This window comes from Castor canadensis, chromosome 13 (assembly GCF_047511655.1).
Source record: "Castor canadensis chromosome 13, mCasCan1.hap1v2, whole genome shotgun sequence".
In the NCBI taxonomy this organism is placed as follows: Eukaryota; Metazoa; Chordata; class Mammalia; order Rodentia; family Castoridae; genus Castor; species Castor canadensis.
The window spans coordinates 85,669,959-85,694,639 of NC_133398.1; the positions used below are offsets into that span (position 1 = coordinate 85,669,959).

At 38.6% G+C, this 24,681-nt stretch overlaps 1 protein-coding gene across 8 annotated transcripts in view; it reads left to right on the forward strand.

The window, feature by feature from the left end:
- Positions 1–24,681, forward strand: part of LOC141415447 (uncharacterized) — an 88,849-nt gene that overhangs the window by 25,766 nt on the left and 38,402 nt on the right. For 4 of the 8 annotated variants that reach the window (XR_012440485.1, XR_012440484.1, XM_074052148.1 and 1 more), the window contains one exon: positions 104–4,009. Coding sequence is in view for 5 of the 8 variants with exons in the window: in XM_074052143.1 (XP_073908244.1) it covers positions 104–406 (303 nt within the window). In the remaining 3 variants the exon portion in view is untranslated. Of the gene's footprint in view, positions 1–103; positions 4,010–24,681 lie in introns of those variants that run through there. The other 4 variants (XM_074052146.1, XM_074052147.1, XM_074052144.1 and 1 more) reach the window with 3 other exon arrangements.

The window sequence follows — 24,681 nt, forward strand, 5'->3', positions numbered from 1 at the left end:
TAAGTATCACCCTAATACTCCATAGGACCAGCAGCTACAAGGTGGGTGCTCACAGCCATTTGTTTTCAGAGGAACCAACAAGTACTTCATTCCCTCTCCCCAGGGACTGAGCATGAGTCTAGAAGGACTGGTTGGAGGGAACTTCTGGTCAAGGCTTGTCATGGCAAAGTGCTGGAGAAGAGATAGGAGGTCTTCTCCTGTGTGTAAAAGCAGAACCACCTCAGCCCTTCAAGCCAGGACAGTGATACATGAGGCTCCGCAGCAGACAGGACTGCAAACTTGTCATAGGTACCAGCCTTCCATCCTTCAGGTATTGATACATTCATGCATTTATGGAAGTCACGCTACATGGCTTTGCTCCTTGTTAGATAGGAACTGTAACCAGGCTCAACTTCATAGGAGGTGAAAGAATCCTGCTAGTAATGTTTGTCCTTTAGAAAATACTATATAGCAAATTTGAAAGATATGGGAAAGAAGGAAGACCCCATAGATTTTTAGCCTCAAAACAATTACTCTTAACATTTGATGTTTCCTTTTAGATATTACCATGCATATTTTTACATTGTTTAAATAATATGTACTTAAAAAGAAAACCACTATCACATACATTTTATGTAAGTATAAATTGTAAAAAAAAAAAGTATTTGTGATAGCATTCTATGAAGTGGTAGAACATAAATTCTGCTTTCTGTTAACATTTGGGTGGTTTCCAATTTTTACAAAAATTTCATACTTTGCTTTCCATGTTTCTTCATTTTACTTCTCAACTTTCCCATTCCATATAGTATAAAGCTATTCCTAAATGATAATTTCCTAACTCAGCGTTCTTTCCTTGGCTTCCTTTTTTTCTGTTTTTCAGTTTTCTTAGACAAGTTATCCACTTGTGTGCTTAATTATTTAAGTACTAATTTCTATGACTTTCAAGGTAATGATACTAGGGGCTTGCTAAACATTGTCCATGTAAACTTTTCCCAGTGTCCTTTACTGTTCACAACCTGGTCTTTCTCTCATTTTCCGTTTTCAATTACTAGCCCTACAACACTGGAAGAAACAGAAGAGCCATTCTATTCTCCTCTCTTCATTTTCCCCATAGCTATTTATCTACTACATGAATGAGTTGGAAAAAAAGAATTTAAGATCTTTTAGGTCACCAGCTGCATTTAAATTAAATTAGTAATACATGTTTATATTCTGAATCATAATTAAAACAGTCTCTGTAACCTTAAATATCCCACTCAGAAAACCCCCAAAATATTCTGTTCTATATAAAAATTTCTTTTTCCTTCCTTTCTTGCTGTTTATATTGATACAGATTCTTGATTTCCTACTTGATTCAGTTCAGTGTCTTAAAATCAATATTTATTTTTATCCCACAATTTTCTCATATTTAGGCAAGTCACTTTAATCTGACTTTTCTGTGTTCTTTTGGTATATCTCTATCATGTCACACTTTCTGACACACAAACATGTTTCAGGCTTGTGATGTACGTGTCCTTGCACGTGTCCTCAGTTCAGCCATCTCTTTGAGTTTTCCTGGTTCCTTTAATGTATACACATATATTCAGACATCTGAATCTCAGTCAGTGTCTCTGAATAGCTATATGTGTTGAAAATCAGAGTTCGTAGTAATACCTCCCATTGTGACCCAACACCACAGGGTTGATCCTAGCTTTCGCCCTTGACGTGTAAGTTATTTATTTTTCAAACAGTGAGAAATTGGTTCATTATCCTTCATATATTTAGGATATCTGCTTAGAGATATGCCTGTAAGCCATCAACCTCTTATCATCACCATTGTCCTGTCTGTGTCTGGATGCATTTTTCAGCACTTCAAGGTCAGCCCAAGAAAATAACTTCATGAGACTCCATCTCCAAAGTAACCATCAGAAAATGGCCTGGATGTGTGGCTTAAACTGTAGAGCATCTGCTTTGAAAGCCTGAAGCCCTGAGTTCAAACCCTATCCCCCCCAACCCAAAACCAATACCCAGAACAAATGAAAACCATTCATTTTGATATAAATACACATTCATGTACAGTTTTAAGAAATTTTAAATCTCATGTACACTTTATCCAGCTGTAACATCTTACAAAACTGTAACAGTCACACCTTTGACATTGATACTGATATGAAGATGCAGAGTATTTCTAAGACCAGAAGGATCTCTTATGTTGTCAATTTATAGACATATCTACTTCCCTCCTGCCCTATCTGCTAATCTGTTTTCAATGATTATAATTTTGCCCTTTCAGTAATATTATATTAGTATACAGTACAGTTATCTACTGTAACCTTAGTTATTTACTATATACAGTAACTTTTGGGGATTGGTTTACTTCTTTATTTTTACTTAGTTCAAGTCTGTGGTGACTCCTCTAGGCTGTTGCATTTGTCAGTAGTAAGTCTTTCTATTCTATGGCATGCGTGTGCTAGTTTGTATTATCCATCAAATGATAATTGGGTTGTTTCCAGTTTGGGGCTGTTACAAAGAAGGCTTCTATAAATGTTTGTGTACGGTTTTTGTGTGAACACCAATCTTCATTTCTCTGTGATAAATGGCCAGGAATGTAATTGCTGAATTTTATGTAGTTTACAAGTTTAGTTTTTTATGAAGCTTTGGAATTATGACTGTATCATTTTACATTTCCATCAGCAATGTATGAGTGGTGCAGTTTCTTCTCATCCTTATTGGCATTTTGGGTTGTTACTATTTTTTGCTAATTTTAGACATTCTGATAAATGTGTAGTGATAGTTCATTGTGATTTTAATTTACATTTCCTGAATGACTATTGATGTCAGTGAACATTTTGACGTGTATTTTACAGCTGTGTATTTTCTTTGGTGAAATGTCTCTTTCTCTGTAACCTAGTCAGATTTTTAAAATTACTGGTACCAGAGTTACTCATACATGTATAGCAATTTGCAAATATTTTTCTCACTGTCTGTATCTTGTCTTCATCCTCTTAAAGGAGACTTTTGCAGAGCAATAGTTTTAAAATTCAATGAAGTTCCATTTTCAGTTTTTCCTTTTATAGATTGTACTTTTGGTGTCATGTCTTTGCCTTGCCTTAGATCCTGAAGGTGTTCTGATAAGATTTATGGTTTTGAGTTAATAAGTAATTTTGTGATTTGTTTAGGTTAATTTTAATATAACCTGCAAATCAAGAGGTTATTTTAAAATAACCATTGGCTCAACATTGTTTATTGAAAAGCTATCTTTACTCCATTGAATTATTTTGTACTTTGGCAAAAATTCCTGGTGTGGGCTGGCAGAGTGGCTCAAGTAGTAGAGTGCGTTTCTAGCAAGTGTGAGGCCCTGAGCTCAAACCCTGGTACCACCAAAAAAAAAAAAAATTCCTGGGGCATATATTGTGTGCGCTTACTTCTTGAGTTTTTAATTCTGTTCCATTCATTTGTGTATCTGTATCTGTTTTTCTGTTAATACCACATAGTTTGATTACTAATGTAGCTATATAGCAAGTCTTAAAATTAGGTAAACTGATTTCTCCTGTTTCTTTTTCATATTGAAAATTGTTTTAACTTTTTCATCTCCTTTCCTTTTCCATGTGAATTGTAGAATAATCTCGTGTACAAAAGATGCTGGGATTTTGATAGCAGTTGCTTTAAGGGTTTGTCAATTTGAGGAGAATGGATATTTTTAATATCTTGACTCTTACAATGCCCACCATGTTTGTGAATTGGATTTATTGAATATATGTATCTCTTCCATTGGTATTGTGTAGTTTCAGAACCCAAGTCCTGTAGAAGATTTGTTAGATTTGTATCTAAGTATTATTTTTTCCAGTACTTATACATGATCCTGCATTTAAAATTTTTGTTTGTAGGTATTCATTGACAATATATAGAAATGCATAACCCTGGAGCCAGTGTTTCACACCTGTAATCCCAGCTACTCAGGAAGCAGAGATTAGGCAGGCTTACATTTCTCAGCCCTGATGTCCTGACACTCTTGGAGAGACAAATTAAAAATAGGGCTGATTTCCTGATGTCAAAGGACAAGAAAAAGACAAGAGAATCTTTTCCCAAACAGTTTTTGCTTGAGTACCAACTGAATCCTGCAGGCATCAGAATCTTAGAATCAGTTACTGATCAGCAGGACTCTGCAGTCTCCCTTCCCTTTGGGAGCAGCACAGGGAAACCAGCGGAGCTGCACATGCCACAGCAGCCCCCATGTCTAAAGACCATTGAAGACCAATTTCAGAAAAACTGCATGCAGCTCTTCTGGGGTCTCCCCTGTCTACACAGTGAGTCCCTGAGACCTACTGTTTGTGCCTCAGGTGACTGTCCCTTATACTTTACTTGTTTCAACAGCACCTTCAAGGCTTCTGCAGCCCATGAACCTACAGTCATTCTTCACTTCACAGCTTCAAACTTGCCAGAGATCCAGTCTCAAGCCTTGCCTGAACCCCTGCCCCAATTTCATTTCCCACATGTGCCTATTAACCAGTTCCAGGCCCAGCTTCAATCCCCACTTCCAGACCTGCCACCTTCTTCCTTATCCCAACCTAGGAGTTGTGGAGTCTGTTTTCACAGCCCCCAGAGTGAGGCACAATCTCTCACTGTATCTGAAATTCACCATCTGGAGTACCATGTGTTACAGAAACAGCAGGAAAGCATGTGCGGTTTACCCACTGTGGTCCAAAGATCCCAGGAAATATTTTGTCCTCCAGCTCCCAAACTTGCATTGGTCAGCCATTCCACCAAGGCCTATGTTCCAATCTCCATCCTTCCTGGAGATTTCCCCCTGGACAGTGAGATCCAGGAGAAACTAGAGTATCATCTTCGAAAGAGGCTCATCCAACACCACTGGGGCACCCCGCAGGATTTTTGAGTCTCTGTCAAAGATGAGGCCTTACAGAGAAATTCCTCAGACCTCTGAGTCAGAGAGCAGTCATGGACTCTAGTGCATCTCTCTCTGTAAACATGAAAGCTGCAAAGATCTCAATAATTATGAATTGAGCAACCTCAGAAACTTAAATGAGAAGCTCAGTAATGGCTCAGAGACACTTCCTCTAGAGAACAGAGTGGGGAAGGAACAGGGACATAATCTAGCAATTGGTCCAAACAATCATCTGTTGAGCCACCTACAGGGTGCTCCAGATAACAGCCTAGGACGTGACACTAAGACAGAAATAGAATGTCATTCTGGTGATATCTCAGGGTTCTCCGAGACCTTTGGGGTGAGCCTATGTCAGATAAAAAGCAAGAATGCCCTGGAAGTACATTTGAGCAAGAAATTTGGAGAAATCAATGGGGGTCAGGTCCCTGATGTTGTGCAAAGTTCATGGCATTCTACCAAGATGACATTGCCTCTACCTAAGAAATCCCCCAACCAAATTAGTCAGAGTGATCTGGCACAATTGATGGCCAAGGACAACAGCAAGGACAGCAGCCTTAATAACCCCCATGGTGTTTCTCTCCCTAATTCCAGCAAGCATGAGATTTTGGAAGACCATATTAAAATTTTTCATGGGCGGATGACTAGTGGCCTTGCCCGGAGGGTGCAGAAATCCATTGACATGTTCAATGTAAAAAAGGAACCATCCAACTCCTTTCCTTACTGGAACTTTCCCTCCTCAGTCATTGTTACTTCTGGGTTGGGTTCTGATGTTGAGGTTTGTAAGCCTCTTAGCGGAGGCTCTAACAGTTTTCATGAGGCCAAGGAGGGAAAAACCAATTCATTAGTAGATAGTCCTCCCTCTGCCACCTCACCTGTGAGTGGGGAAGCACAGGGGGACCCGAAAGAGTCACCCTCTTGTAACAAACTTCCCACCCACACAATTGAGAATGGCACACCCACAACTTTATTATCCCACACATACAACAACATCCAGGAAGGCAGTCAGATAGAGACTGCGCTAGTCAATAGACACAGGTCTGAGCTGCCCCCAAAGCAAGCTGGGACAGGACCTGAGATAATGCGTAAGAGAATGAGCATCAGCAATGATATAGAAAAGCTTCAGAGCAAAACAAGGAATTTAGTGCAATTTCCCATGTCTAACAAGTCCAGAGAAATATTCAAAGCAAAGGAGCTCCATGAATTTCAGTCACAAGCTAGTATCATCTTGAAGACCAATGAGTCAGAGAGCTCCCCAGTCAAAGCCATGAACCCAGGTGAAGTAGCAACTACCCTGAACACTGAAACATCCTCATTGGGAACTTCAGTTTCACATCACCCTGAGCAATCTGCATTTAAAGATCAGCTCATTAGGGAATTGAAGCTGAAATTGGAGAGCAGGAAGCAGAGCCAGGCTCAGGGCCTCCCTGCTGATGTGCCCCTGCCCTCAGATTCCTCGACTTTAAAGACTTTACTTACTCGTGACCAGCATGTCTCCAGTGGGGATAAGGCAGCTTCCCAGGTGCTGCATGTGCAGTTAAACAACAAAGGGATCAGCATGCAGCCAGAGCAGGAGCCCTGGGTCCCTAAACATGTCTCACGCAAGTGCCAGGACAAGCATTTCCCTCCAGCTATAAAGAAACCTTGCCTCCCAGCACCCAAAAGAGGAGAGCTTGGTGAAGGGGATGCAGGGTTGGGGACTTCCCAGCCCAGACAGAAGAGCTGCCAGCCTGAAGACAGAGCGTCAAAGATGACACTTGGGAGGAACTCCTCCTCAACCCTGTCACTAAAGGGAAAACCTCCTCCTGAAAATCGTTTGCAAAGCCACATGAAACAATTTTTTCAGTTTCTTTGCCCTAAGTCAAAAGACAAAGGGCATGGAAGTTTCCTGGGAAAGGGCAGCGCCCCATCAACATCCATGCAGGCCAGAGATCTAGGTAAAGGGAGAGCTGCCTTTTCCAGGAATACTAAAAACCAGAATGTCCTGACAAATGTTGACAAAGTCATAGAAGAGAAACTGGGGCAAAGGCATGCCATGTCCATGGCCTGTGCTGAAGTGCCCCTTACTTCCTCTAGGAAGTCTGAGAAAGCTGAATACAAGGCAGAACTGAAGGTCCAGGCAGAGACTATTCAGGGACGTCCCTTCAGTTGTAAACCTCGCCATGATAAAATGACAAGTGTGAAGTCCAGCAAAGAAGCTGTTTTTGCTGGCCAAATTTATCCTGTCAGCAACCCATGTGTCAAATACAGGGCAGTCCCACCCCAGACAGGTGTGTGATTACAAAGGAAGGCATCAGGTCAGAGGAGTCCTGACTCCGTGCCCCACAGGGAGTCCATGCCCCAAAGACCCATCTGTAAGTGTGAAGTTGGGCAGACACCTCCAGCTGCCTCTACTTTTTCCCAAGGTACTGTTTTGGGAGACTTGTTCGTATTATTTAAACAAAAAAGTCTTTTCCACAATTGGCAAAAAGAAAAATTTGTTTCTTCAAAATAATTTACCTCTTGTTAAGACTATTGATTGCCCTTAATAAATATTGTGATAAATTGGTGTGGTTTTTGTGTACTGTGTTGGGGACATGGATTTTGGGGTAACACAGGGCCTCTATATATGGACAGGGAGAAGTTGTGCTCTGATTGCCTCTTTTTGCTTCTAAAAGATGAGTGGTGACCTGAATGTCTTATTGAAGAATGGACATTACATACTTCAAAAAGAACCCTTAGTCCATGATGAAGTGTGAAGAGGTGTGTCTACTAGCTTAGCCTTAGTGACATTGTATGGCAGCCCATACTTTCCTCTCCATTGACCTTTTAATGTTCTTGAGATCATTGACAATTTAGGTTGTCTGCATCCGAGGAGTGGGTCAAGGACAGGTAAAACTTTGAGAGTGGCCGTTAGTTGTCAGAAACCAGAGAATCACACAGGAGGGTTCACCTTGCTCGAGAATGTTTGGAGGTTTATGGCAGGGGATTGAAGATGATTGGGAGTGGAGTGCAGGAATAGGGCAGGTGCTGCTTAAGAAGTTCTCATGTGAGGCTTGTTTCATAAGCATATTTTGACCTTGCCCCTGAGTTTTACCTGCTGAAAATCACATAAGGGAAATGTTTCCCCTCCTTAACTATTTCTTCAGGTAATCAAAAATATCTTCTGATATTTTTGGAGAGGAAAAAAGTCACCTCTCTGCCAGTGATAGGAATGTCTTCCAGGTAGTTACCTTTCCCATAGGGTAAAATAGAGATTAAGGAAAAGATGTCATAGGGTGAGTGGGATATAAGGAAAAATACCAAGGAAGATGGTAAAAAATGATCGTGCTTTCAAACAAAGACTAATGCCTCATTACCTCCCAGGTTGTGACCTGCTCCATTCTCTACACTGTGATCCTGACAGCCCTTAAGACCGACGAAGGCTCTGCATAGGTTACTTATGCCACAATGGCAGAAATGTATTGGGCTGTCCTTTCAGCACTAAATAGCTGCAGGATTGTCATCAGGCATGACATCATTTAGAAAAGTGACCTTGGTTCTTTCTTCCATCCTTGCTCGAGAGAGCATGGAGGATCTTATCCTTAGTGAGTACAGTTCACATGCCACCTTTGACCTTCACGGGCTTGGTGTAGCCAAGCAGTGTGTCCAGGACTATGCACCAGGGCAACAGACACTTTAATGACATTTTCTAGGGCAAAATAGTTTCTGCTGGGTATTGAGGTGGGGGGAGAGGGAGGGGGCAGAGTGGGTGGTAAGGGAGGGGGTGGGGGCAGGGGAGAGAAATGAACTAAGCCTTGTATGCACATATGAATAATAAAAGAAAAATGAAAAAATAAAATTAAAAAAAATTTTTCTAAAATTATTTTTCATGAATAGTTATAGTCTTGATGGAGTGACCCGGCCTTGTCAGCTACTGTTTTGGTCCCTTTGCCCAGGAGGTAATCTACATCTTTTAGTTTTAAAAGGCTTTTGAAGTGCAAAATGTCTAAGCTTACATAAGAGTCAGTAGAGCAGTATAACTTCATGTGTATCCTCTACTGAACTTTTACAATTATTTGGCACATAAGGTGCCTCCCCCATTTTTATACTGAGTAAAAGGTGAAAGTGCAGACATCTTGTCATCTGTCTCTCAGATGATTTGCTGTGTGTCTTATGTTAAGGCTCTCATTTTTCTTTGATACTTACTATGGGAACATACACTTCCAGAACTGACATACATAGAATTGGCAGTTTAAAGACAGTAGGCTTCATCCTTTTATAATCAGTTCTGTTCTGAATTTTAGTGAGCACTGAGTAGCCATTCGATTTCAGTACTCCTTACATTTGAGTGAATTCCTTCCCCACTCCTTACAGGAAGTAATGTTAGGAAATTTAATGGACAATATTGCATTCTCTTTATCACACAGTATATAACATGGAAGTATAGTGCTATAAAATTGTACATGTAGATGAAAAAGTGAGTTTGTTTTATATAGGTGTCTTTTATTATTTAATAGAAATCTTTCGTGTCACAGTTAAAATGAGTTACTGTGTTTCTATATTAATACAGCAAGTCTAGTACACTTGGTTTTTCTCTCCCTCTCAAATTGCCATTAAAATTAAGGGATAAGAGATGGTGGAGTGACTCAACTGGTAGAGCACCTTTCTAGCCCTGATTTCAAACCCTAGTACCGAGAAAAATAAGTAATTAAAGAATTGTAAGGGATTACACATAAAGTGGCTTGACATTATTCATCAGGAAAAATTAGTTGAATATCGGATACTGAGTAGCTTCAAAAGGGCAGATCAGTAATGTGGAGAAATCTAAAGTTTCATAGAATTGACTTCAGGTGGGTATATAAAGTGGTGTGGCTGTTTTCTAATTCCTGAAAATGTTAGAGAGTTGACACATGACATAGCAATTCATCTCCAAGGTATATGCACAAGAAAAACAAAAATCCACACTGAAACTTGTATACTAATGAGTGTAGGATTTTTATTCATAATATGCATTTGTCAGAAACAACCCCCGTGGACCTCAACTAATAGACAAATACAGTGGAATATCAATTGTGTAAGCCATAAAAAAGGAATAAAGTATTAATACATGCTACACATGGGCAAGTCTTTAAAAAATGCCTGTCTTGTTAAATGAGACCACGTGTTATATGATTCCATTCATGGGAGATTTCTAGAAAAGGAAGTCTATAAAGATAAGAACATATAATAATAGATACTTGGTAGTTATTTTTGAAGCCATAAAATTGATAGATGGACAACTGGATTAATGCACCAAAAATCATTAATTTATATACTTGCATTGGGTGTATTGTTTGTGAGCTATATTTTTATTTTAAAACTTTTACAAAGCATTTGAAAAGCATACAAGGACTTGAGGACAACAATAATGGGAAAGCATATGAGAAAGGGGTCACCACACTTCTGGAAATCCAGTAGAGGAAAGGTAAGTGATTTAGCAAAGCAGAATAAGCACCTATAAATCATTTTGAATAACAGAAACTCAGGAGACAAATGACATGGTTGCACCATATTGGAAAGAAATTACGAGTTACCTGGTGTAGCATAGTTTTTGACATTTTGATTCTCTTGTTTTAAAGGCTAGGTGCTGGTGGCTCACACTTGTAATTGTTGCTTCTTAGGAGCTGAAAGGCTGAGATCAGAATGATAGTGGTGAAGGCTAGTTTGGCCAAACTTTTCGAGATCCTATCTCAACCAGCAACTGGGTTTAGTGGCATGCACCTGTCATCCTAGCAATGGCAGGAAGCATGAAATAGCAGGATTGCAGTCCAGGCTGTTCCTGTGCAAAAAAGCAAGACCCTATCTTTTACCAGAACCAGAAGAGCTGGAGGTGGGGCCCAAGTGGTAGATCACCTGCTCACGAAGCACAAAACCCTGAGTTTAAACCCCAGTACAGCACCCTCCCCCCAAAAATTGGGTTTCCTCTTTCCCTGTATTTTGTAAAAACCCTGCTGAAATGTTAGCAGCTTCAAATGTGAAAAGAGGATCCTTAGTTCTCTCATGGGGCAGAACCTGAGACTTTATTTAGCTTGTTTGGTTTTCAAGTGCGGGGGTTTGAACTCAGTTACTGAGATAACTATTTTAGAGTTATTGTTGAGCACTATTGGAGGATGGGGGTGGTGGGGCAGTTGTAGAAAACAAAGTAAAAAATTGTAGGTTAGGTAAATCTCAGTACAATATAATTAGTGTTATATGTTTTTAAAGTGTATTAATTTGAACATAAGCATGTAGAAAATTGTGTGGATGGGATTCAACAGTTTACCTGTACCCAGATTTATCTATAATCATTTGACCCATTTGCAGTCTAACTCTCTTCTCTTATTCTGAATATACACATTCATTCTTGAATATTTGAGAAAACATATCATGCATGATGCCCTTTTCCGTGAATATTTCATTGTGCAGTAAGAAAATTCTCTTACTTTCTCAGTTATCACTTTTAGTAAATTTAATATTGGCTTCAAAGTTTTAACTAATCTCTCACTTATACTCCATTTTTGTCACTTATCCAGGAGTATATTCTGTGGCTTTATGTCTCTATTATCTGATCGAGTTAGAGTTACATGTTGCATTGAGTCTTTAATCAGGAAAAATGTGTCAGCCTCTCTTTTTATATGACCATTTCTGGGTTTATTGTCTGATCAGAGGACTAAAGATGCAATCTTCAGATTCTATACAGACAGCCAGGTGTATGCAGAAAGCAAATTCTATAGTATGCATAGTTTAATTACTGTTCTTATTAATATGTTCAATGTAGCATATAGAGCATCTCAAATTTGACTCCCAGCTTGAATTTCAGAGAGAATGAGTCAGCCAGTTGGTAGAAACGTCAGTATAAGGGAATGCTGAGCATGTAACTACCATTCTAAAATGCTTTTTAGGATCCATGACCTAAAAACTATAATCAAGAGAGAGGTGCAGGTTTAAAGAGACTGAGTGAATGGTATTTGGTCACATGAGAAGTCATGCCTCATGTCCACATCCTTGCTTCTACTCAGAGAAACAGTGGAGGAGGCAGTGGAGAGAATTTATGCTCAAAGCTCATCTAGGAAGTGACCTAGGTGTGAGGTGGCAACAAGGATGGTCCTACCTGATGATGATGCAAGTTTATCAATGCCTCACTGTTTGAGTGAGGTTCTGCTGGCAATGACAAGGGAGGATAATTTCCTCTCAAGGTGTAATTGCTGTATCTACTATGCAATTTTACATACTTGTCATTTGTGGCAGGATCATTTACCAACTATTGATTGCTCTTTCTATGCTTTGCCACTTGATCCTTCCCAAAAGAAGCAAAGTTAACTTTCCATTTTTTTCTTCCTGGAAGTTCTAGGCTCTTGGTCTCAAGCACCTCTTGAGGCACCTCTTGAACAATTCAATCTATTTTGTCCTGTGGGAGGGGAAATTAGGTGGATGTTTCTTGGAGGTATAAGTGACTCAAATCTTGGGTTTTCCGAGAGCTGTGTAATGGTAGCAGTGGCTCCGGTGACTTGAGAATAAGGATGCAAAGTTAGTTCCTTAAGTAGGTCCTGTATGGTCATAGTCTAGGAGGCTGCAGGATTTCTTAATAGATGACATGTTTGCTGAGATGACTATCAAGCCCATTATATGCAACTAAACACTTCATTGCCCAACTTTGGCATACTGTTTGACTTTGAATAGCAAGCTTAATAGGCAAAGCATCCCCACGAATGACAATATTGTATATCTTCCTATCCTTTGTGTGGGTATTTGTGTCAGATTTTTCACTTTAGAAAAATAGAGACTGCTTGTTGTACTTCCGTGTCATGGAACAAATTGATGCCTTTATGTATATTATCCCATTCAATTTTATAAGTCTTTGAAGTAGGTATATTTATCCTTTAAAAAAATCATAGAAAGGAAACTGGTGCGCTGTGGAAAGTCATATGTACATGTATGTAGTGGGCTAGCATGGAAGATGGAGCCAGAATTGGAGAGCCCCATTACATTGTAAGAAATTGTACTCCATAAAATGAATTGGGATGTACTTCCTCCTCTATTTTCTGAAAGAGAATTTATGAAATTCATTACTTTTTAAATGTTTGGTTGAATTTCCCCGTCTGGGTCTGGAGAGTTTTCTTTGTGGGAGAGTTTTAAAATTAAGAACAAATATTCTTAACAGTTATAGAGCTATTTAAATTAGCTGTCCTATATTAGGTGGAAAAGAAATTTGTTTGCATAAGGTTTCAAATTCATTGGTAAAATTATCAGGACATTTCTTTGTTATTCTTTGAATGTCTTCAGGATTTGAAGTGGTGTGTTCTCTCTCATTCCTGATATTCATAGTGGCATTTGCTTTTCATTGAGCATTCTGGTTGGAGCTTTATCAATTCTACTGATCTTTGCAGAGTACTAGCTTTTAGTTTCATTGATTTTTCATTATTTGATTTTTTATTTCATTGATATCTTGTTTTTGTTTTTATGCTTTCCATTCTTATGCACTGAGTTTAATTTGCTCTTGTTTTTTATTTGTTCAAGGTAAACACAACCTTAAAAGAAAAGTTTGAGACCTTTCTTTTCTGATATATGTATCTAGTGCTAGACATTTACTGGTTAGCCCTGCTTTAACTGCATCTTACAATTTTTAATATATTGTGTTTTTTTATTAGATTCAAAACATTTCTTCTTTTGTTTACTTCTTTGATCATGACTTATTTAAAGATGTTTTATTTAAATTGTAAAACTCTTGGAAATTTTCTGGTATTGATTTAAAAATTTTGTGGCAAGAGCACTTTGTCCAATTTAATGGTTTTACGTACTGATTTTTGTAGCTTAGTATATGTTTTATCTTGGTAAGTCTTGTCTCTGCACTTTTTTCTATCATTGTGAGGAGTTTTCAGTTAATTATGTCAGATCAGTTTCTAGTACTATCAACTTCTTTGTGTAGTTGATTTTTTGGGTCTACCTAAGCTATTAATTATTGATTAAGGGATATTGAAATCTTTGATTATAGTAGTATAGTAGTATATTTATATGTTTCTCCTAAGATTGCTGTTTTTCTTCATGACAATATTTTGGTGGCCTTAGAGTTTGAACTCAGGACCTCATACTTCTAGGCAGGTACTCTACCACCTGAATCACACCTCAATCCGTTTTTGCTTTAGTTATTTTTCAGATAAGTTTTGTGTTTATTTCTGGGCAAACCTGGACAAAGATCCTCCTACCTGTGGTCTTCAAAGTAGCTGGGGTCACAGGTTTGTACTAACATATCCAGCTTTTAGTTGTGATGGGATCTGACTAACATTTTGCCTGGGCTCACCTTGAAGTGTGATCCCTCTGTCTCCACTTTCTACATAGCTGGGATTGCAGGCATGAGCCACCATACTGGTTCTTCATGAATTTTAAAGCTCAGTTATTAGTTGCACCGGTATTTAGAATTCTTACATGTCATTGATTAGTTGACCCTTTATTTTTGTGAAATAACTCTCATGTAATATTTTTACAATGAATTTTTTGTCTCATGTTAATATAGTTACTCTTGCTTTCTCTTTTCTTTTTTCTCCTCAGAATAGATAATTTTATTTTATAATTCTTCAAGTTCACTAATTCTTCCTTCTTTATGCTCAAATATGCTGTTAAACTCCTTTAGTAAGTTTTTATTTCAGGTTTTCTTACATCCAATTTCAAAATTTCTGTATAATTCCTGTTTATTAATTTTGTCTCTTTATCAATATTCTCTGTTTCTTTATATCATTTAAGTATATTTTTAGTCTGCAGTTTTGTTTATTTCTTTTTTTTTGCATTTTTCTTTTATTATTCATATGTGCATACAAGGCTTGGTTCATTTCTCCCCCCTGCCCCCACCCCCTCCCTTACCACCCACTCTGCCCCCTCCTGCTCCCCCCCCTCAATACCCAGCAGAAACTATTTTGCCCTTATCTCTAATTTTGTTGTAGAGAGAGTATAAGCAATAATAGGAAGGAACAAGGGGTTTTGCTGGTTGAGATAAGGATAGCTATACAGGGCATTGACTCACATTGATTTCTGTGCGTGGGTGTTACCTTCTAGGTTAATTCTTTTTGATCTAACCTTTTCTCTAGTTCCTGGTCCCCTTTTCCTATTGGCCTCAGTTGCTTTAAGGTATCTGCTTTAGTTTCTCTGCATTAAGGGCAACAAATGCTAGCTAGTTTTTTAGATGTCTTACCTATCCTCACCCCTCCCTTGTGTGCTCTCGCTTTTATCATGTGCTCATAGTCCAATCCCCTTGTTGTGTTTGCCCTTGATCTAATGTCCACATATGAGGGAGAACATACGATTTTTGGTCTTTTGGGCCAGGGTAACCTCACTCAGAATGATGTTCTCCAATTCCATCCATTTACCAGCGAATGATAACATTTCGTTCTTCTTCATGGCTGCATAAAATTCCATTGTGTATAGATACCACATTTTCTTAATCCATTCGTCAGTGCTGGGGCATCTTGGCTGTTTCCATAACTTGGCTATTGTGAATAGTGCCGCAATAAACATGGATGTGCAGGTGCCTCTGGAGTAACAGTCTTTTGGGTATATCCCCAAGAGTGGTATTGCTGGATCAAATGGTAGATCGATGTCCAGCTTTTTAAGTAGCCTCCAAATTTTTTTCCAGAGTGGTTGTACTAGTCTACATTCCCACCAACAGTGTAAGAGGGTTCCTTTTTCCCCGCATCCTCGCCAACACCTGTTGTTGGTGGTGTTGCTGATGATGGCTATTCTAACAGGGGTGAGGTGGAATCTTAGTGTGGTTTTAATTTGCATTTCCTTTATTGCTAGAGATGGTGAGCATTTTTTCATGTGTTTTCTGGCCGTTTGAATTTCTTCTTTTGAGAAAGTTCTGTTTAGTTCACATGCCCATTTCTTTATTGGTTCATTAGTTTTGGGAGAATTTAGTTTTTTAAGTTCCCTGTATATTCTGGTTATCAGTCCTTTGTCTGATGTGTAGCTGGCAAATATTTTCTCCCACTCTGTGGGTGTTCTCTTCAGTTTAGAGACCATTTCTTTTGATGTACAGAAGCTTTTTAGTTTTATGAGGTCCCATTTATCTATGCTATCTCTTAGTTGCTGTGCTGCTGGGGTTTCATTGAGAAAGTTCTTACCTATACCTACTAACTCCAGAGTATTTCCTACTCTTTCTTGTATCAACTTAAGAGTTTGGGGTCTGATATTAAGATCCTTGAACCATTTTGAGTTAATCTTGGTATAGGGTGATATACATGGATCTAGTTTCAGTTTTTTGCAGACTGCTAACCAGTTTTCCCAGCAGTTTTTGTTGAAGAGGCTGCTATTTCTCCATCGTATATTTTTAGCTCCTTTGTCAAAGATAAGTTGCTCATAGTTGTGTGGCTTCATATCTGGATCCTCTATTCTGTTCCACTGGTCTTCATGTCTGTTTTTGTGCCAGTACCATGCTGTTTTTATTGTTATTGCTTTGTAATATAGTTTGAAGTCAGGTATTGTGATACCTCCTGCATTGTTCTTTTGACTGAGTATTGCCTTGGCTATTCGTGGCCTCTTGTGTTTCCATATAAATTTAACAGTAGACTTTTCAATCTCTTTAATGAATGTCATTGGAATTTTGATGGGAATTGCATTAAACATGTAGATTACTTTGGGGAGTATCGACATTTTTACTATGTTGATTCTACCAATCCATGAGCATGGGAGATCTCTCCACTTTCTATAGTCTTCCTCAATCTCTTTCTTCAGAAGTGTATAGTTTTCCTTGTAGAGGTCTTTCACATCTTTTGTTAGGTTTACACCTAGGTATTTGATTTTGTTTGAGGCTATTGTAAATGGAATTGTTTTCATACATTCTTTTTCCGTTTGCTCATTGTTAGTGTATAGAAATGCTAATGATTTTTCTATGCTGATTTTATATCCTGCTACCTTGCTATAGCTATTGATGATGTCTAGAAGCTTCTGAGTAGAGTTTTTTGGGTCTTTAAGGTATAGGATCATGTCATCTGCAAATAGGGATATTTTGACAGTTTCTTTACCTATTTGTATTCCTTTTATTCCATCTTCTTGCCTAATTGCTCTGGCTAGGAATTCCAGTACTATGTTGAATAGGAGTGGAGATAGTGGGCATCCTTCTCTGGTTCCTGATTTTAGAGGGAATGGTTTTAATTTTTCTCCGTTAAGTATAATGCTGGCTGTAGGTTTGTCATATATAGCTTTTATAATGTTGAGGAACTTTCCTTCTATTCCTAGTTTTCTTAGAGCTTTTATCATGAAATGATGTTGGATCTTATCAAAGGCTTTTTCTGCATCTATTGAGATGATCAAGTGGTTTTTGTCTTTGCTTCTGTTAATGTGGTTTATTACGTTTACTGATTTTCGTATGTTGAACCACCCCTGCATCCCTGGGATGAAGCCTACCTGGTCGTGGTGAATAATCTTTTTGATGTGTTGCTGAATTCGATTTGCCATTATTTTGTTGAGGATTTTTGCATCAATGTTCATTAAGGAGATTGGCCTATAGTTCTCCTTTTTGGAGGTGTCTTTGCCCGGTTTTGGGATAAGTGTAATACTGGCTTCATAAAATGTGTTTGGCAGTTTTCCTTCCCTTTCTATTTCATGGAACAGTTTAAGGAGGGTTGGTATCAGTTCTTCGTTAAAGGTCTGATAGAATTCAGCACAGAATCCATCAGGTCCTGTACTTTTCTTTTTGGGGAGACTCTTGATTGCTGCTTCAATTTCATTTTGTGTTATAGATCTATTCAGGTGATTAATTTCCTCTTGGTTCAGTTTTGGATGATCATATGTATCTAGAAATCTGTCCATTTCTTTTAGATTTTCAAATTTATTTGAATATAGGTTCTCAAAGAAGTCTCTGATGATTTCCTGGACTTCCATGGTGTTTGTTGTTATCTCCCCTTTTGCATTCCTGATTCTACTAATTTGGGTTTTTTCTCTGCTCATTTTAGTCAGGTTTGCCAGGGGTCTATCGATCTTGTTTATTTTTTCAAAGAACCAACTTTTTGTTTCATTAATTCTTTGTATGGTTTTTTTGGTTTCTATTTCGTTGATTTCAGCTCTTATTTTTATTATTTCTCTCCTTCTATTTGTTTTGGGATTTGCTTGTTCTTGTTTTTCTAGGAGTTTGAGATGTATCATTAGGTCATTGATTTGGGATCTTTCAATCTTTTTAATATATGCACTCATGGCTATAAACTTTCCTCTCAAGACTGCCTTAGCTGTGTCCCATAGGTTCCGGTAGGTTGTGTTTTCATTTTCATTGACTTCCAGGAACATTTTAATTTCCTCTTTTATTGCATCGATGATCCATTCTTCATTAAGTAATGAGTTATTTAGTTTCCAGCTGTTTGCATGTTTTTTGTCTTTACTTTTGTTGTTGAGTTCTACTTTTACTGCATTGTGGTCAGATAGTATGCACGGTATTATTTCTATTTTCTCATATTTGCTGAGGCTTGCTTTGTGCCCTAGGATATGATCTATTTTGGAGAAGGTTCCATGGGCTGCTGAGAAGAATGTATATTGTGTAGAGGTTGGATGAAATGTTCTGTAGACATCTACTAGGTCCACTTGATCTATTGCATATTTTAGATCTTGGATTTCTTTATTGAGTTTTTGTTTGGATGACCTATCTATTGATGATAATGGAGTGTTAAAGTCTCCCACAACCACTGTGTTGGCGTTTATATATGCTTTTAGGTCTTTCAGGGTATGTTTGATGAAATTGGGTGCGTTGACATTGGGTGCATACAGATTGATGATTATTATTTCCTTTTGGTCTACTTCCCCTTTTATTAGTATGGAATGTCCTTCTTTATCTCGTTTGATCAATGTAGGTTTGAAGTCTACTTTGTCAGAGATAAGTATTGCTACTCCTGCTTGTTTTCGGGGGACATTGGCTTGGTAAATCTTCTTCCAGCCTTTCATCCTAAGCATATGCTTATTTCTGTCAGTGAGATGAGTCTCCTGTAAGCAACAAATTGTTGGATCTTCTTTTTTAATCCATTTTGTCAAACGGTGTCTTTTGATGGGTGAATTAAGTCCATTAACATTAAGCATTAGTACTGATAGGTATGTGGTGATTCCTGCCATTTAGTTATCTTAGTTGTTTGAAGGTTTGATTGTGTGTACCTAACTTGATGCTACTCTCTACTGTCTTGCTTTTTCTTATCCTGTGGTTTGGTGCTGCCTGCCTTTTCATGGTTAAGTTGGGTGTAACTTTCTGTGTGCAGGATCCCTTGCAGAATCTTTTGTAATGGTGGCTTTGTGGTCACATATTGTTTTAGTTTCTGCTTATCATGGAAGACTTTTATTGCTCCATCTATTTTGAATGATAGCTTTGCTGGGTAGAGTATCCTGGGGTTGAAGTTATTTTCATTCAGTGCCCGGAAGATCTCACCCCACGCTCTTCTTGCTTTTAATGTTTCTGTTGAGAAGTCTGCTGTGATTTTGATGGGTTTACCTGTGTATGTTACTTGTTTTTTCTCTCTTACAGCCTTCAATATTCTTTCCTTAGTTTCTGAACTTGTTGTTTTAATGATGATATGTCGTGGAGTAGTTCTATTTTGATCTGGTCTGTTTGGTGTCCTGGATGCCTCTTGCATTTGTATGGGAATATCTTTCTCTAGATTTGGGAAATTTTCTGTTATTATTTTGTTGAATATATTACGCATTACCTTCGCTTGCACCTCTTCTCCTTCTTCGATGCCCATGATTCTCAAGTTTGGTCTTTTGATGGAGTCAGTGAGTTCTTGCATTTTCTTTTCACAGGTCTTGAGTTGTTTAATTAATAGTTCTTCAGTTTTTCCTTTAATTACCATTTCATCTTCAAGTTCTGAGATTCTGTCTTCTGTTTGTTCTATTCTGCTGGATTGGCCTTCCGTTTTGTTTTGCAGTTCTGTTTCATTCTTTTTTCTGAGGTTTTCCATATCCTGGCTGTTTTCTTCTTTATTGTTGTCTATTTTTGTCCTGAGTTCATTTATCCATTTATTCATTGTGTTCTCTCTTTCACTTTAGTGTTTATACAGTGCTTCTATGGTTTCCTTTATTTCTTCTTTTGCTTTTTCAAATTCTCTATTTTTATTGTCTTGGAATTTCCTGAGTGTCTCCTGTACATTTTGGTTGACCCTATCCAGTATCATCTCTATAAAATTCTCATTGAGTACTTGTAGTATATCTTCTTTTAAATTATTCTTGTGGGCTTCATTGGGTCCTTTGGCATAGTTTATCTTCATTTTGTTGGAGTCTGGATCTGAGCTTCTGTTCTCTTCATTCCCCTCTGGTTCCTGTACTAATTTTTTGCTGTGGGGAAACTGGTTTCCTTGTTTTTTCTGTCTTCCTGTCATTGTCCTTGGTGTTGTTACTGTCCCTGTACTGTGTGTAATGAAGTATTTTCTAGCTTGTAATAATAACAATGGTAATATTGAGAATGGAAGAGTGAGCTGAGATGGAAAGCAAGAAGTTAAAGAAAAGGGGAAAACAAATATACAGACTAGAGGGAGAAAGCAGAACAAGGTATCAGACATGAGAGTTTCAAAGGTATAAACAGGGAGTGTTAGTGTACTAATCGACAGTAAGCTGAACAGACAATAGAGAGACAGAGAGAGGATTGAAAATCAAAGATAAAAAAAAAATAAGTATATGAAAGTAATATCTATATATAAAAATGAATTAAAATAAAATGGAAAATAGAAAATTAGAAAAAAAAAAAACCAAAAAAACTTCCAAGTTTATATGCAATGCAATTTCAGTCTTAATAATTTGGATGTCCGTCTCAATCTCCAGTCCTGGAGTTGGTGCCTCAGATGTTGTTCTGTAGTTGTCTCATCAAAGGGGATGCATAAAGTAGAACAAAACTACACTCACACACACACAGAAGAAAAAAAAAAAAAAACCCACCAAGTGTCCCCAGTTCAAATGCAATACAGTTTCAGTAAGTTTTTCGGCTTGCAGGTGTAATTCGGTTGTTCTCTCATCAAAGGTAGGGAGAAAAAGAAAAAAAAGCATCTGGAGGCAGTTCTGAGAGTGGTATGTGCAACTGTGGCTTGCCTGCCCGCTGCTCTCAGCCTGTAGCTGGCGGCGTTATTTATGCAGATCTCTGGGGTGAGCTAGCACTCACCTGGTCCCACAGGCTTTGTTTGCTCAGAGTTCTCCTGTGCGGGGGCCTCTGCTACAGGCTTTCCCCTTTCCATGCACTGGGAAAGGTGACACTGCCCCGTGTTGTCAGGCCTGCGTGTTTATTTACAGTTCACGTGGGAAGTGGGTCTTCCCTCCTCTCACAAGCGTCCCCGCTCATGGTTGCTGGGCGCGCCCCGCTCCCGCCAGAGCCTCTCCGGCCCGCCCGGCTTGTTTATTTACAGTCCCGGGAAGGATTCCCTTCCCCCGATCTTCAGCGCTCAGGACGCCCCACCCTCTTTCCAGCGTGTCTTAACTGTTCTTATTGCTTAGTACTCAGTTTCTCTTTTTTTCCCGGGTGGAGGTCAGTCTGTCCAGGGGGCTTGTCTGTGGGGCTACCATCGTACCACGAAGCTCACCTGGTCCACGTCTTCCCAAGCCGTATGGGCGCCAGCCACTGGTGGCCCCGGGGGCCCTCCTCGGTTCTCCGTTTAACGTGAAGTGGAGATTCTCTGCGCCGGCTGGAGATGTGGAGGAGTCAAAGTTATGCCTTTTCTCGGTGATTATGCCTGCAAAGTGTGTCTCCAGCGTCTCTCCAAGATTTCACTATAGGAGGGTCGCTTTCTGCTTCCTACCTCTAGCCGCCATCTTGGAATTCCTCTTGTTTATTTCTTTTAGCATATTTAAGACAGTCTTTATCTAGTAATTTGAGCATCTGTCCTTCCTAAGTGAGTTTCTGGTAACTTCATTTTCCTCTTCCTCTCCCCTCCCTTCCTCTCTCTTCTCTTACACTTTTTTTTTTCTTTCCATGCATTGTTATTTTGTTTTATTGAAAACAAATGCTAGTGTTAGCATTTGGATTATTAGGGTTTGGTTGCTTTGGAAATCAGAGTTCTCCTTTCCCCTCAATATTTGTCTTGGTTGCTCACTGTGGTTATAGATACTTGCTTGTTTTGTTACTTTTCAAAAACTGTTTTGAGCACATTAACTGAGATATCATTAATGTGCCATACAGTGTACCCAATTAAATTATACAATTCAATGGGTTTTAATATAGTCATAGATATGCAACCCATTATTGTAATTTTTATCTAAATTATATTGTAAAGACTGATTTTCTTTTTGGTCATGTGTGGTGTCTGGAGTGGTATTTTTGTTTTTTTGCTTTTGGTTTTTTTGATGGTGGTGGTACTGGGGTTTGAATTCATGTCCTCACTCCTGCTAGGCAAGTGCTCCTCCACATCAGGCATGCCCCTAACCTTTTTAGTTTTTGTTAGTTTTTGAATAGGGTCTGTGTTTATGCCTAGTCTGGCAAGGATCATGATTCTCTCTTTTTTCCTGCTGCTTAGCTGGGAAAACAGACACTAACCACAGTGTTTGGCTTTTATTGGTTGAGATGTCTGGTGAGCTTTCTTACACTTCTGATTCTCCTAACATAACTGAAGGCAACTAGAGATGCAGAAAGTACAAATGATGGAAGACAAACAGGGGCCAGCTGTGCTGGGTGCTCAGATGGAGATGCACAGCAGCCTCATTGCTTCTTTTCTCTATTCTTTAAAACTTTGCTTCTAAAGTCTTCTTTTTCTGTTCTTTAAAGTCTCTTTCCTTAGACTTGCTCAGTCCCATGTTTTCTTTAATCTCTCTTAAAGTCTTGGCCCTCAGACTTGTACTGTCTCATGTTCCCTTTAATCTCTCTTAAAATGTTGCCCTCAGTCTTTCACTGTCCCACGTCCTTTTTAGCTTTTCTTTAAGTGTCGCTCCTTAGACTTGCACTGTCCCGTGTTTCCTCCAGTTTCTAGCATAACTCAGCCACAGCAGCAGCAGCATTCCTGGAGCAGCCTCACAAGTAGGCCACAGCCAGCCCATCAAAATTCCAAAATCCCCCATCAAAAGCTCTCTGTCAAAAACACTCCATCAAAAAACCTTACCTCCTCCTTCAGAGAGTCTTTTATATCCAGTGGTAAACAAGGAGGTAGAGCAACAGTTCTCGGGGAGGGGCAGGACATTGTAAACAACTTAAGAAAAGCAGCTGTGCCTCATTTTTCCTCTTGCTGCCTCATTTTTCCTCTTGCTATCTTCTGTAGCTGGGGCCTTGCCATACTCAGCCTGCCGATTATTGGGGACAGCTGTGCTTATGTCAAGTTCTCATAGGCTTCTCATAATCTGCTCCCCAAAGAGATGATGCTTCATGAACTTTTTGTACGAGCCTTTTCCAGGTTGCCTTGGAACTGTGATCTTCCCCAGCTCTGTCTCCCTAGTAGCTAGAATTACAGGCATGATTTACTGTGCCCAGCCCCAAAGTGTTTGTTCTTTTATCTTAGAGTTCAACTAGTGGTCTTTCAGAGATTTTCTTAAATAACTAGAGACAACAAAAACAAAACAAATGAATAAAAAATATTTGAATGTTGTCTATATGCCCTATGTTAGGACCCTGTGTTTTAGCCTTACTTCCTATTTCTATTGAGCCTAATGATCAGCCAAAAGTGAAAAATGATGTTTTCTCACATCATTTCTGATTATGTGTCCTGCTGAGTGCATGTCTGTGATTTTCTAGATTCTCTAATGTATGTGGGAGCTTTCCAAAGTGTTTGTTGTGTCTGTTTTTTTCCCTAATTGCCATTCATAGTCCAGCAGCAGTGGCTTGTTCACTTGCCTTTGTGTACTTTTAATTTTTTTTTCCATTAGTATATGTTAACTGTAAAATGGGTTTTATTGTGACAGTTTCATGTACTCATGTAATACATTTGGATCATATTCATCCCCAATTACTTTTGGTTTCCTAGCTCCCTCCTCCTATTCCCCTTCTTCTTCCCAAATGGTCCCCCTTACACTTTCATGTCTCTGTCTTTTAATATCTGGATTCTGCATAGCAGAGAAAGTATGTGCCATTTGTCTTTCTGAGTCTGGCTTATTTTGCTTAACATAATCTCTGATTTCATCCATTTTTCCTTCAAATTACCTAACTTCATTCTTCTTTATGACTAAATAATACTCCACAGTGTGTGTGTGTGTGTGTGTGTGTGTGTGTGTGTGTGTGTGTGTGTGTATAATGTATCTCATTTTCTTTATCCAGTTGCGCATTGATGGGGAGGCACCTAGCCTATTTTCATAAATTGGTGATTTTGACAAGTGCCATGATAAAGATGGGAGTACAGATCTTTCTATTGTATACTGACTTAAATTCCCTTCTGTGTATACCCAGGAAATCAGAATCCTCCCTCTCCCTAGTATTTGTTTTTGTTGCCACCTGTTGGTTGTAGTTTTTTGCTTCTTTGGTTACTTTTCTAAACTATTTTTAAACAGCTTTATTGAGTTATAATTCCGATACCATGTACTTGTTTTCTCTAATTACTATTTGCTGCCTAGTCAGTAGTAGCTTTTTGTTGCCTTTGTGTAATTTTAAAGTTTAAACTTTATTATTAACATATATTAATTATAAAAAATAATGTGTTTCATTGTGACAGTTTCATATCTGTATATAATATTTATACCCAGGTACTCAGGAGTAGTACACCTGGGTCATATGATAGTTATATTTTAAGGTTTTTGAGGAGACTCCATACTAATTCCCACAGTGGCTAGACTAATACACATTCTCAACAAGAGTAAATGTTTTTTTTTTTCCTTTTGCATCCTCTCCAGTGTTTTGTATTTTTGTTTTCTTTCTTTCTTTCTTTCTTTTTTTATTCATATGGGCATACAATGTTTGAGTCATTTCTCCCCCATCCCCCATTTTCCCC